Source organism: Scophthalmus maximus, chromosome 15 (assembly GCF_022379125.1).
Source record: "Scophthalmus maximus strain ysfricsl-2021 chromosome 15, ASM2237912v1, whole genome shotgun sequence".
Taxonomy (NCBI): Eukaryota; Metazoa; Chordata; class Actinopteri; order Pleuronectiformes; family Scophthalmidae; genus Scophthalmus; species Scophthalmus maximus.
In genome coordinates, this window is record NC_061529.1 from 15,316,693 (window position 1) to 15,329,888 (window position 13,196).

A 13,196-nucleotide genomic window follows, 5' to 3' on the forward strand; every position below is an offset into this window, starting at 1 on the left:
CACTGATTTGCTTCTTAAAAACCCCAAAACTTGGTTTGGCATTCACTATTAAATAAAAAAAGATGTGATTATTGGTCAATAAGTTTATTGAATTAGAGTACAATTATAAAATACATGGTAGTTATTCTGCCTTGTCCATCCTCCTGAGGATAAGAGAAAATTGAATTAGTCATTCACGTGCATAACATATTGACATCACAGATTTTGTTTTGATTTCCCGTTATTTTTAAAATTAAGATTTCCAAGTACCTCAACAAATCCAGAAAAGCTGAGCGCAGCCCCTTCTGCCTGGGCTCCAGTTTTCTTTTAAGCAAATCCATTCCACATCTTCTGGCCGCACCTTTTCCCTCTTGCTGCTTCACCACTTCCTCCTCATAACTCACCGTCTGCGTCCCATCCATGCCTTTGGAGAACTGGAGTTTTGAGCGAACTACTGGTTGGACGTCACCTGTTCCTCCTTGTGTTGTCACGGCTGCGTCCGCCTGCATTTGAGCCAGCTCATCTCCCATCTGGTTGAAGTCGATCCGGTTCAGGTCATTTGCAGCCATCTCAGCTGGCAGAGGGACGTCGACTTGTGCAACGTCTGTGCTGATTACTCCAGATCTTCCAAACCCCTTTTGTCTCGGAGGTCCTGGAATCAGCCATCCATCGACCATTGCAGGAACATTCAGATCCCACAATGAGGCATCGTTTTTTAGTTCATTTATGGTTTGACCTTCGACCTCATTTGTGGGTGGTTTCATTTGAGATGTTGAAGGTTGTGGATCAGGAAACTCATTTGATATGACGTCGTTAGCCTTTAACTGAACTGTCAGACTGTCTTCAGACATGGAACCAATATTGTTGCTGTGCTCAGTATCCTGAACCTTTCCAGGAAGCCAAAGCGTCAGTCTGGCAACTGGGTCCCGGCTCACAACCACTACACCGTGTGGGGCAGAGGAGAACTCGCTTCTTGATCGAGAAGCGCCAGACACAATAGTGTCCTCTGTCACTGGGGCATCAGACAGCATGGAGTCGATAACGGAGGCAGGACGGGTTTCTTGTTGTTCAGACACAGCCGGCTCAGACCTCATCTCAATGTCCTTGTCCACAATCACCAACGGGCCAGTGCTGACTGTAGCCCTGCCATCTGAAATGACATGCGTCGTGAGCCACTGAGTTTAAAACCAGAAATAAACTTGAGTCCATTTAATATATCACTTCTAATAACACCAAGGGCTGACCATCAGGAAGGTGTCGGACTGATGGCACTTCACACTTTGAGCTACAGCACTCGCAGACCTCAACAGCTCCATTGAGGTCTTCCCATCTGAAATGGAAAAATCTCAGTAATTGAATAATTAATAGAAAAACATTTGTGTGTATTTTATTACTGTACCTTGACTGGATTATGTCGTAGTTGCAGGATTTGGAGCCAGAATTGACACCCTGGTCAGAGATGTGCACACTACAGTGGATGTAAAGCTTCAATGAGAAAGAGAAAAAAAAAAACAAAGTTAATAATATCACATTTGAAGAACAGAAACCAGTCAGTGAAAGCATCACCCGGTATACCCCGATCGGGCAATGTTTGCTTTATATTGTGATCATGTCATCTCATGATGACTTAAACGTGTCTACAGTTCTAACAAGTCATTAACTGACTTGAGTTTTTCATGATATCTCCATAAAAAAAGATTGTCTCCATTATTTGAGGAAATATCTGGAAAATGCATCAGTGTGTTGTTGAGTTATTTTGTACACGTAAACAACAGCCTGCCTCCAGCTATGCCTAGTGTGCAAGGTAAAATCTCACCTCAGAAATGAGATAAGACGTGTTCAGGGCAAAATTAACCACATTCCCTCTGCGGGAGGCCACGAACTGCACGACTGGATGAGGAGAACCCAAAGGGGCGGTGCACCTGGCACGGAGACATGGTGGTAAGGTGATTTCGAAGAATTAAGACCCAATCAGCGGAGAGAGGATGATGAATACCTGACCGACTGTCGCTCACCCTTTGTTCATTATGACCACGCGTCGAGGTTTACTCTGAGGCTCGGGGGACGCGGAGACGGAGCAGGACTGGATGAAAAGCTGCCGCTCGGGCCCAGTCTCGGCAGAAACCTGGAGGTTGATCGCCTGCCCTCTCTTGTACACATTCGACTCTGCGGCACTTGTCCAGGACGCTGCAGGAATGAGTGGAAACATTTGTGTCCTCAAATGAAATCCTCAGCTTAACAGCATCCCTTTGACACACGTTTATTACTCACGCTTCATGGCTTTGATACTGAAGCTCTTGCCATTCTCGGCTTTGATACTGAAGCTCTTGCCGTTCTCGGCAGGTGCCACCGAGCCAGAGAAGCGTGGACGAGCGAGAGCCCTGAAAAGACATGCATTCGTCTTTAGCACGGGTTTTTTGGGACCACTGACGAATGCATTACTTGACGGCTCACCTCTGTGGGATGCAGGAGATTTGCACTGTGGAAGGAGTTTGCCACCAGGTGGAAAGAGGTTTTTTGAGGTTCAAGTGGACATTGTTAGTGAACATCATCAGGCCATTTTGGAACTGCAAGACAAAAAGGGGTGGGATTCAGAATCGCTTCACAAAAGAGGTGCGGAAATGAGAGAAGCATCTGGGCAACTCACCGAATGTGAAGTCCCACACTCGTCCACACTGTACGTGAAGACATATTGGTGCGGTCGCTCGCCGTTGCTATAGCAGCCATCGCCCAACTGTACGTCCTCAGCGGTCAGCGCGGCGCCGTCGGCTCTCTTATCGACCAGCACGGAGAGCTGGGATTCATCGCAGAACACCTGCACTCCGGGAACGTGGGTGAAGGGAGGCAACTCGGCGAGCACGTGGAAGTCGGGGCTGCCCGCCGGCCAGGAGCTGAAGATGCTGTGATACGGCGGGAAATCAAAGTTTCTCTCGAGAGGAAAAGGCACCGGGGGGTCGAAGAATCCCGGAAAAGAGTGAACGGAGACAAAATGTCCAAAAAAAATGCAAAGAACTATCCCCACGGGCCCCATTGCGAACGTCGAAGTGGGCCAACGGCTGCGACTGCTCTCCCGCCACACAGGTGTGCCGTTAATGATGTGCAGCGCCAGGCGGCACAGGTGTTGGCAATCAGGCTGATGATGCTGCGTTCACAGGAATCTGAAATCTGAAATCTTCACTCCCCATGCCGATGTAGTTTGTGACGCTTCTTCATGCGTGCGTGTGTATCATTGTCCTATTTAAGATATTTAGCCTCTTTGACAGCTGAGGCAAATATTTTTAAGCAACCCCAGTTGTTTTAAATCATCTGCATTACAAGCATCAGGAAAGGAATGGCTGAAAGAAAGTCATCTGAAATTCATACTGTATAGATGCCCGAGTTATGAATAACACTGCTGTGACTTTTGCAACATGATGCTGCTGTGATCTTTGAAGTTGTAGTACGTTTACTTTATATTGTAAGGTTTGTGTGTAATCATTTTACACTGAATATATATTGTTTCACACTATATATATATTTTGATTACATTGTATTGTACATTCTATTTGTTATAGTTCCTATTTATTATCCTCTGTTAATTGATTTAATATATCATCTGCTACTGTGACACGGCAAATTTCCCTGTTGTGGACTTATTTTATTTTCCTTTTTATTATTGTCCCATGGGAGAACTAAAGAGAAAATTATAGATACATGTGTACATTTATAAAGGGATAGTAAAAGAAGTGGGGCACATATGACTGTTATTTAACTGTTCATTATCTTAATAGACATTCAAAATTACTGACATGTATCCTCAACGCATGTGCCAAAATTTGTCTGAAGGAATCCATAGGGCTGTAGCAGCTGGGTTTTTGTAAATCATCGTAGAAGTCTGGTTTAAACTTTAACACAAGTGAAAACTGATGTATATGTTTTTTCTAAAGGTAGAGGGGCGGGGCTTCCGCACAGGTAGGCGGAAGCTAGCGCCTGTCTGCTGGTGAGCGGCAGACGGTTGAGGAAGACAAGGACACTCCGACAGCAGAGTCAAAAAAGTGGCCAGAGATGACTTTAATACAACTTGTACACTAATGTGACCCAAGAGGACATAAACCCAAACATGGTTTACTTCGGTGAGTTCACTTCTGATGTGTTTGTCTCACTGTTTTCACTGCGACACACTGTGTCCATGTTGCGTTTGCGTGCCAGAATTTTTAAGGCGTGGTCTGCGTAGTTTTAAACGGAGCTCGGGGGAGAAGTGATGTTGCTGTCCCACATTTTGTGAAATATGTGTGTGTGTTTTCAGTGGAAACGTATGGAGTCATATAGCCTTACATAGGTGTATAGGGTATTTTAAGCTCTTACTTACACAAAAGTGAAGCTTTTTTTCTATTGTTGTTGCATAGGATTATCGATTATGGGCTATTGCTGGGTTAAATACAATAATAATAATAATAATAATACTTTTCATGTATATAGCACTTTTTATTGCTAAAAGCAACTCAAAGTGCTACAGAGCAAAAACAAGATAAAAGAAATGTAAAAAAATAGGTTTAAAAAGAAAAAACATCGGTAGAAGAAAAAGTACAACATTTAGGGGAATGCTTGTTTAAAAAGAAAGGTTTTTAGGCCCTTTAAGTCCATACTATAGTATAGTATCATACCTCACTACATTATAACTAAACAAACTAATATAAGGTCTAAAATAATCAAACATGTAACTATCACCCCCCCCCCAAAAAAAAAATCACATTTAAGTATGGAGATTATAAGTCTATACACTGACTACATGAATATGAATGTATGAATAAATGCAATATTATTAAACCAAAAACAAACAGCGCCCACCAGGAATGAGCAAATAAACCAGGAAGCCAGTGTCTGTGTCCGCCCGACCCCTCAGGCCAGGTAAATGTGGCGGTGAATGTTTGACCACCCCACCCACACCTTTGTCCTCTTGGGTGCAGGAGGGACTAGCGTGGACTTTAAGGGTGGGTGCTCCACCTACTCCTTCAGAGGAAGGAACATAATAGTGCAGCAAGCAACACAACCCCCCCCCCAGACACACACACACACACACACACGCTGTCTCCAAATTGTCACCATCGCTGCAGCATTCGCTGCACACAGTGGATGAGTTCTTCCGCCGCCTCTGCAGGGGGTCATGGGATAATTGTGGTGTCTGCCTTATTCTCACGTATTGCCATGGCGCACTAACCGCTGGCTCGCTTCCTTTTTTTTCTCGCTCTGCTGAAAAACCACAACGCTGCAACGAAGACAGCTCCCACACGAGTTTTCGGTAACAGTGCGGTGACAGCTTGTTCCGCGTCACAGATCACATTTGATAAACTTGTGTGCATGTGCTGTCATTTCACCCTGTTTACTGTCGGTTCCTGTCAGCGACAAATACCGGCGTTTACACTGGAGTCACAAGCTGTCACTCTGACAAAAAAGGCTGCAGAACACACAGTTCAATCATGACTTGAGATGATGGAGTCTAAATCCCACTTCCCTGCCTCCTCTAGGAGTATGCTGCGCCAGCCTCAAGGACAACAAGGCCCTGATGAAGATGGGGCTGGGGCTGGTGCTGGTGGGCCATGTCAACTTTCTTCTTGGAGCCCTAGTGCACGGCGCCGTGCTCAGGCACATCAACGTGCACTCTCAGGCCCGCACCATGGTCTACGCCACCTCTAACGTCCTTGCCATTGTGGCAGGCCTGATGGTAAGTGAGAACTTGCAAGCACCTTTATATATATTTACAATATTTACCTTGTGTTTTGTGATTATTAAAGTTATCAGTGGTTTAAAAATAGTATCATAAAGCACTGATCATGTCACATCTTGTGTCTCTTAGGGAATTATTGGAGGAATAACTGCCATTGTCTTGTCCAAAAACAAGAAGAACAGGATCTTGGTAAAAAAACAAACAAAAAAAACCGCTCCCCTCTCAATGACACAGCTCCGCCCTCCTCCATTCACCACTCACATCTGTCCTTCTGTGGCTCCTGTCAGAACTTGCCCTCTGTTTCTGACTAAGCGCATGGTGTGAGGACATCTATACACACGCACGTGATATCTGCTTCATGCTCCTACTATCTTTTATGCATCTTATATATCTTCACAATCGAAAAGGAAGTGTCTTTCATTTTAACCTGAAGCAACAAATTGTCATCATGCTGTCTTCGCAGCAGTGGGTCCTGTTGGTCTTCGGCTTCCTGACTGGTCTCTTGGCAGTTGCCTCCACCGTGGGCTTGTCGGTTTCTATGGTGAAAGCCATTATTGACAAAGGCAAAGGTCTGCTAACACACTGCACGTATTCTGTGAAAGACGTCGGCTCTTCCAGCATCACATACGAATGCCCCTTTGACCCCACACGTATCTATGTAAGTTGAACGCAAGTATTTACGCAGTGGATGTTTTGACATTGAATTTGAAGTGCTGTAAAAAAAAAAATTGTTACCTGATCAGAGTTGTGAACTGTGCTATGATTTTTTTTAATGTTGACTAGGGGACCACAATCATTCTGTGGGTGCCCCTCATCTTTATGTCGATGGTGGAGACGGTGTTCTCCTTCCGCTGCTTCGCTGCCTGCACTTCATTCCTTTACCTCTGTCCGTGCACCAGGAGGAGGCCGATCCAGGCTAGAAGGGTAAGCCACTGTCCGATCACCTACTCTGCTCCGTCCACAGTGTAAGGGTTAGCCAGACATGCAGTATGTGTCAACAAATTTGAGACAATAAATTTGCTTAATTGCATTTGAGAATTGTGTTTGGCATGCAAATAGGACAGTAATACATTAGGTTTTTTAAAGAAGAAAAAATTGAATTTGAATAAAAAACATGTTTTTCTATAATGACTTTTCAAAAAATCCTAAAGGCGTAACTAAATGCACAAAGTTAATGTCTACTCATTAATGATAAGTTGTTTTTTACAAAAAAATGGTTACGCACTTCCCGAACCGACTGACATTGTTATACAGAATATCATACTGTACAATAAAAAAAAACTTTTTTAATCTCAAGTCAAAGTTTTATCAGTGAACAAACCTGGCATTATTCTGTCCACGTTGTGGACAGAATAATGCACATTTGCATTCTCCATTGAGAATGCAAATGTGGACAGTCTTCTTGTGGTTAACGCGATCTTCTTACAACCCTCTCAATAAGTTTATTCCAATCCCCATGTGATTTTAAGGGACAGCATACAGGCAGAATACATTTGCTCACCTGTGGTCATGAATGTGAGTCAGCTGCTCTGTGACACTCCGATTCATGTACCATTTCAGGTGAGAATCCAAAGACCAATCCCAGCGCCCACACCGGTACAAGACCCAGAGATTGGTGCGGAAGCTGAGCCGGCGGAGCAGGATGAGCTGCTGGACGGCGGCACCGGAGCCGAGCTGAGTCAATGGCTCTGACTCAGCTCATAGGTTGCAGACTGCTGGATGCAAAATCATCTGTGAAGTTATTGTAATGCATGTCTAATACACACTTAATGTCTGAGGAAGACATTTGTGGGACTTGATTCAGCAAAAAGCAATGATATTTTATTTACCTCATCATAGTTTTTTTTGATCTGATTGTTTGTAATGACATTGCCTTAAAAATAAATGTCATCTGTATGTTGTCTTTAAATTTGCAGTAACCAAACCACATTGCATTTTATGAAAAAAACTAAACAAAACAGGACAAAATTACAAGGACAAAATCTTTTTTAGGGCAGTTTTTATTTTATTGATGTTTAAAATGTGGTCAACCCACCAGGGTCTTTCAGATTTAAATGACATTTGAGAGCTTGTGTGAAACAATTTTCTTATGTTTTCAAAATACAAATATAAACAACTAATTAATGAATTCTTGCATTTGTCTCACCTCATTTATACAATACTCCTCGATAGTATAATATACTGCATGTTACTCAAAGTAACAGTACTCGCAGTCCAAATTTCAGCAAAGCCTGATACTGGACCCAAACAGATTGTGAGTCACACAAATTTAACGAAGAAAATATGAATGTGTCTTGTCCTATTATAAACTAAAACCTAAGAATGTAATTATAGTGACATGTAAGAGGTATATAGGTTTAGACAACCCTCTTAAGCCTTCTTGATGACCGTAGCTTGCAAAACCAGTGACACTAATGTATTACAGAAAAGGATCTATTGTACAAACATGCTTCAACTACATATTCAAAAAGGCACAGGGCTAAAGTGGGGCTGAAAGACATAATAAAAAAAACAGAATAGCCAAAAATATCTATGATTTAAATAAATTAAATCAACCAGATACATAAAAGCATACATGTAAGAAGCCATTTTTTACAAAGTTGCTCCACAAGGTCATCGCTTCAAAAGATTCTGGACAACAAAAATGAGAAAGCATAGAAAATGATACTCAAAAAAAAATACAGTCCATAAACAGCAAAGTTGAAAAGTTGTCCTAGAAAAACATGTTCAGAGCCTCATCCCATTCTGAAGGAGTAGGATGAGTCATTACAAAGGTACAGTTCTTCACTGATTTCCATGGCTGCAGCCTGGGACGATTTATCTAAAAAAAATCTTGCGTGGTCCTTTCTGATCAGCTGCACTGACATCGTTGGGACCTCAAGGTGTCTTCGATTCCTCTTTTGGCCTAAAGGACCCAGAGTAAGGAAATGATTTACACTTCCCATCAGCCACTTGGCCACACAAAACATGGTCAATAAATGTATCAAGCTCACTTTGATGTGTCCATTTTCTCCTCCTCCGGCACCTTCTCCTCGGCTTTGACTTCTATGATAAAAACAAAGCCATTGGAATAAGACATTTATAGAAAATGTTCATCATTAGCGCAAACAATATGTATTTATTCAAAATAAAAGTTGGATGAGATGGAGAAAATTAAAAATGAATAGATACCTTTTGTTTCCTCCTCACCTTTCTTCTCCTTTTCTTCTCCCTCCTTCTCTCCTTCGGTTTTGGTTCGCTTGGCCTTCTTGAAGCTGGCTGCATTTCTGCGTCCACCTTCACCTTCGTCCTCGGAGTCAGAGAACTCCTCTTCACATGCTATCCTCTTGTCATGAGCACGGACTGCACAGTATCAGAGGACAGGGTTAATTTAAAAAAAACATGACACTAGGATTTTGGAGTGAAGAAAATGATGACTGCAAGAGGTTATTACTGGAGATGCGTTTGTTGGGGTCGTCTTCCTCCTCGTCTCCGCTGTCCTCCTGCACAGCATCCTCAGGGATGGCCTGCATCTGAACTCCCGGGGCGTGAGGCAGCATCCGCAAGTTCTCAAACAGCCGCTGCCTAGAGGACAGAAAGCTTTCACCTTTACATATGATGCGGCTAAGATCTCAATTTTAAAAAATCACAACACAAAAAGACAAGAAAAGCTGAAAGTGATGAAGAATTGAATCAAATCATGCAATGCAATATGCAACTCGACAATAAGGAACACGTGTGCTTAAAAACAAAGAGGAATTTGAGTGGCACTATCTTGGACTCACTTGATCTTCTCCAGGTAGTCGTTGGTGTTCTGGTTGGTCATGTTGGACGGGCTGATGTGCAGCTTGAAGTCCGGCCCAAAGTACTCAAAGTAATCGTTGTATGGGAGCTCTGTGGAGTTGAGAGGCATTTTCAGAAACCAATATGCATTTATAATTTTTTTAATAATGCCACCGTTTTTAATAGGCTGTGATAAATAGTTGGTCTCTGTTTTGTGTCTATGACAAGAATACCTGTAGAGTCTAGTGAAGTAGCTTAATAACGGGGCTACAAGTTATTTATATCACTGATTAAGATATTAATGTCCATAAAATGTCATGATATTAGCACAGCCCAAGGAGATGTCAGGAAATAGTTGCTGTTGGGTTATGAAATAAGTTTTTAAAAATTGAAAAGGTATTCAAGCAAATCAAACAATTTCAAATAAATCTTCACAAATAGGAGGCTGTTATTAGCATACTGTGTCTTCTTTGAATGGAAATCTGATTTACGATATGTCATGTATTATCATCTATTAGGCATATCACAATCATAAAAACAAAGCTTTAAATAAGAAGACTCACCATTTGGGATGGAGGAATCGAGGGCTACGGCAGTTTCGTATGTCCAGCAGCGTGCTACGTTACGGATGGTGTAGCCTCCTCCACCCAGCATCAACAGAGGCAGGTTGAAGCTCTTCATGTACTCCACACACTTGGCATGACCTGAGCATGACACGCCATGGAGGAAGGAACGTTACAGACCACCGCCACTACCGTTACATCACATAGAGAGAAATGTTTTTGTTGACTCACCTTTGATGGTCAGGTTGAAGCAGCCGAGCCTGTCTCCTGACAAAGAATCGGCTCCACACTGCAGAACCACTGCGCTGGGCTGGTACATCTCCATCACCTTGGCCATGATCTACACAGACAACATCGTACAATTTTAAATGTGTCTTGACTCTCAAGGGAAATACCAACTACTAAAATATGACGGTCATTTTTGATTTATATATACTTACAGGTTTGAAAATGGCTTCATATGACTCATCATCAATCCCATCTCTCAGTGGATAATTCACAGCGTAATATTTCCCCTTTCCAGCACCGATGTCCTGCAGACAGACGCATGTCAAAGTGTTATAACTGTGACAATGTGGCTTTTATCTAACTATTTTTTTTAACAAAGCTTACCCTCAGATCGCCTGTGCCAGGGAAGTACTCTCCATACTTGTGGAAGGAAACGGTCATAACACGATCTGTGGTGTAGAAGGCCTCCTCCACACCGTCGCCATGGTGGATGTCAATATCTATGTACAGAACTCTCTGGTGGTACCTGGGAAAGAGCGGAACGATCTTTAATACCCTGCAACTTTCCATCTGTCCAACCACATAGACTCCTGCAAAACAACTGTATTCGAGTGGCTGTCATGGCACTCTTGCTCTTACTTCAGTAATTCCAGAATAGCCAGGACGATGTCGTTGACGTAGCAAAACCCAGAGGCCTCAGACTTCTTGGCGTGATGCAGGCCCCCAGCCCAGTTGATGGCGATGTCTGTCTGCTGTTTGTTCAACTTCACTGCACCGGCTGGACCACAGTGAGGAGGCAAGAGTTAACAGCCCGCTTTCACTGAGGTTAACAGATTCTGTCTAGCACAGCACGTCTGTCTGAGCGGTACATCAAGGAGAACAACTTACCAACAGAGCCCCCCCCGGAGAGCTGGCAGAACTCAAATAGACCGTCAAACACCGGACAGTCCTCCCCCACGTTAACTGCAGAGCAACGGCATAAAATGAAGTCAAGTTAAACAGTTGAAATAACTTTATCCACACAGTCAGCCTCTGTGGCGAACTTACATCTCTGCATTTGTTTGCTGTACTCCGACATGTTGTCTGGTCGGATTGAGCGCAGGAATTTGATGTAGTCGTCGCTGTGGTACTTGGTCATCTCCTCTCCGCTGGCTTTGTGCGGACGCTGAAACACGGGGGGACAAATGAGTTTCACGTGGCGAAGGCAAGTCCAGCGATTTGACTATGCAAAATAGTTATTTCACTTACATATATCTCCATCTTTCTGTAGAGGCCATAGTTGAGCAACAGGTTGTGTGTCATGCGGATGCGGTGGGGCTTCATGGGGTGCCCCTGGCCATAGTAATAATTGCCAACATCACCTGAAATGAGAACAAACAAACAGAACACACGCCATCTTGAATAATTGGATCTTTAATACGTCGAAAAGCTAAACAAATTTAAACATTGAGTAAAAAAAGAGGGATCACGTTCATGCATTAAAAAGGTTAAAGTGGAGGTTTTGATCAACACGACAGTGCGCGTCTGCTGTGATGCTGCAACCAGCAGACCTCCCACTCTTCCTCAGAATACTTGAATCAAATATACCTTCTCTGAAACTCTACAAACTACACGTGGACGCTCAACAGAGCGGCGCCTTGTCACTTCACACCTCGAGATTGGCCCGAAAACAGGCGCGTTTTTTTCCGCCGAGCTGCCTGGTGCGCGAAGGTAGCCGCACGAGCCATTTTCATGTTCGCGTTAATTGCGGCGACAATGAAGTGCTCACATCCCCATTGTTAGCTCGCGAGCTAGTAGCGTTGACTCGTCTGGTTGGAGTGCTGCGGTCTGGTTAGATGCACGCACACATTATTAGATTAAAGAAGCAACCGGTGCATTCAGGGGGAGTGGGTACATATTATTAGCGCGTTTACCACGGCGTGCGGCTCTGCGTCCGACCGATGCGAGCCGCCCGACACTCGAGCTAGCTCGGCTAGCTTAGCGCGGCAGGTTAGCAAGAGGCGAGAACAAGCCGCCACCTTTGTCGGCGCAAAGGTGGCGGATTCCACCGAGGAGCGCGGCGGCTGCTAGTGGGCACACGGAGCACGAGCACTCACCGTCGTAGTAGTAGCAAACTTTTTTCTTTGTTCCTTGGGAAGTGAGCGCCATTTTGCTCCGTTTGGCCGCCTCGCACCACTCGACACGCCGCAGCAGGAGACAACAACGGCGACGAGAGGCGGATAGTTTGTATCGCCCCCAATAAATGGAGTTGTAGTGTCGCCTGCTGTCGACAGGGGGCGACAGACTCCCACGCAGTCTGTGGGCCTGTCCTGTACACATGGTGTGTTATTGAAGATAAGATATACCTTTATTAACTCCTTTTCTGTCACCATTGAACATTATTTGTCTAAACACTTGCTTACTTACCATTTATAAAAATCCTGGAGACCCCCGGAAGTAGCAGTACCACAGAGTACCCCACCCCCCTTACAAGTTAGAGGGCTGCAACTAACGTTTATTTTCATTAACGATTAATCTCTCGAATATTTTCTCGATTAATCGACGGGCGGTTTGGTCCATAAAATGTCATAAGATGGTGAACAATGTCGATCGTGTTTCTCGAGCCCCCAAGATGATGTTTTGTTTTGTCCACACACCAAAGATATTCGGTTTAATGTCACAGAAGAGCACAGAAACCAGAAAATATTCACATTTAAGAATTGAAATCATCATCATTTTCGTAAAAACTTCTTGAACTACTGACTACTAATCGATTAATCGATTAACTGTTGCAGCCCTAGACTGCATTCAGATGGCAAAAGGAAATATGTATTGTCAAAATATACTCCAGGAAGTAAAAGTGTCATTATGCAGCAGAATTGTTCCCTTACTTTTTTTTGTTATATATATTCTGGATTATAATAACGAATGCCTTAATTTCTAAGCAGCATTTAAATAATGAAGCTGTTCAAAGAGGAGAT

The 13,196-nt window shown here is 43.6% G+C and overlaps 3 protein-coding genes across 7 annotated transcripts; 1 reads left to right on the forward strand and 2 right to left on the reverse strand.

Annotated features, from left to right (window-relative positions):
* Positions 1 to 68: 68 nt before the first annotated feature.
* zpcx (zona pellucida protein C) lies at positions 69 to 3,086 on the reverse strand. Of its 2 annotated transcripts, XM_047337797.1 has the most exons (10): positions 2,627 to 3,086; positions 2,434 to 2,546; positions 2,312 to 2,360; positions 2,251 to 2,281; positions 1,995 to 2,166; positions 1,796 to 1,901; positions 1,379 to 1,464; positions 1,224 to 1,309; positions 250 to 1,129; positions 69 to 143 (listed from the first exon to the last, which is right to left on the reverse strand). In XM_047337797.1, exons 1-10 carry the CDS (start codon positions 3,008 to 3,010, stop codon positions 122 to 124), a joined length of 1,929 nt encoding a protein of 642 aa, XP_047193753.1. In that variant the 5' UTR covers positions 3,011 to 3,086; the 3' UTR covers positions 69 to 121. The 2 variants fall into 2 exon arrangements, with proteins under 2 accessions (XP_047193753.1, XP_035465957.2); XM_035610064.2 differs by having other exon boundaries at positions 2,251 to 2,360.
* An 845-nt stretch (positions 3,087 to 3,931) lies between these two features.
* tmem54a (transmembrane protein 54a) lies at positions 3,932 to 7,592 on the forward strand. 3 transcript variants are annotated; one of them, XM_047337798.1, is made up of 6 exons: positions 3,932 to 4,091; positions 5,484 to 5,680; positions 5,813 to 6,001; positions 6,147 to 6,341; positions 6,467 to 6,607; positions 7,244 to 7,592. In XM_047337798.1, the coding sequence occupies exons 1-6, from the start codon at positions 4,079 to 4,081 to the stop codon at positions 7,373 to 7,375; spliced, it is 867 nt and encodes a 288-aa protein (XP_047193754.1). In that variant the 5' UTR covers positions 3,932 to 4,078; the 3' UTR covers positions 7,376 to 7,592. The 3 variants fall into 3 exon arrangements, with proteins under 3 accessions (XP_047193754.1, XP_035465962.1, XP_035465963.1); XM_035610069.2 differs by having other exon boundaries at positions 3,934 to 4,091; positions 5,813 to 5,872; XM_035610070.2 differs by having other exon boundaries at positions 3,934 to 4,091; positions 5,813 to 5,872; positions 6,150 to 6,341.
* A 75-nt stretch (positions 7,593 to 7,667) lies between these two features.
* Positions 7,668 to 12,486, reverse strand: LOC118286006 (probable histone deacetylase 1-B). Of its 2 annotated transcripts, none has more exons than XM_035610067.2 (14): positions 12,333 to 12,486; positions 11,485 to 11,597; positions 11,284 to 11,401; positions 11,125 to 11,199; positions 10,876 to 11,014; positions 10,621 to 10,762; positions 10,449 to 10,541; positions 10,240 to 10,348; positions 10,009 to 10,149; positions 9,448 to 9,556; positions 9,117 to 9,247; positions 8,873 to 9,025; positions 8,677 to 8,728; positions 7,668 to 8,588 (listed from the first exon to the last, which is right to left on the reverse strand). In XM_035610067.2, the coding sequence occupies exons 1-14, from the start codon at positions 12,382 to 12,384 to the stop codon at positions 8,561 to 8,563; spliced, it is 1,455 nt and encodes a 484-aa protein (XP_035465960.1). In that variant the 5' UTR covers positions 12,385 to 12,486; the 3' UTR covers positions 7,668 to 8,560. The 2 variants fall into 2 exon arrangements, with proteins under 2 accessions (XP_035465960.1, XP_035465959.1); XM_035610066.2 differs by having other exon boundaries at positions 8,855 to 9,025.
* Positions 12,487 to 13,196: the final 710 nt, after the last annotated feature.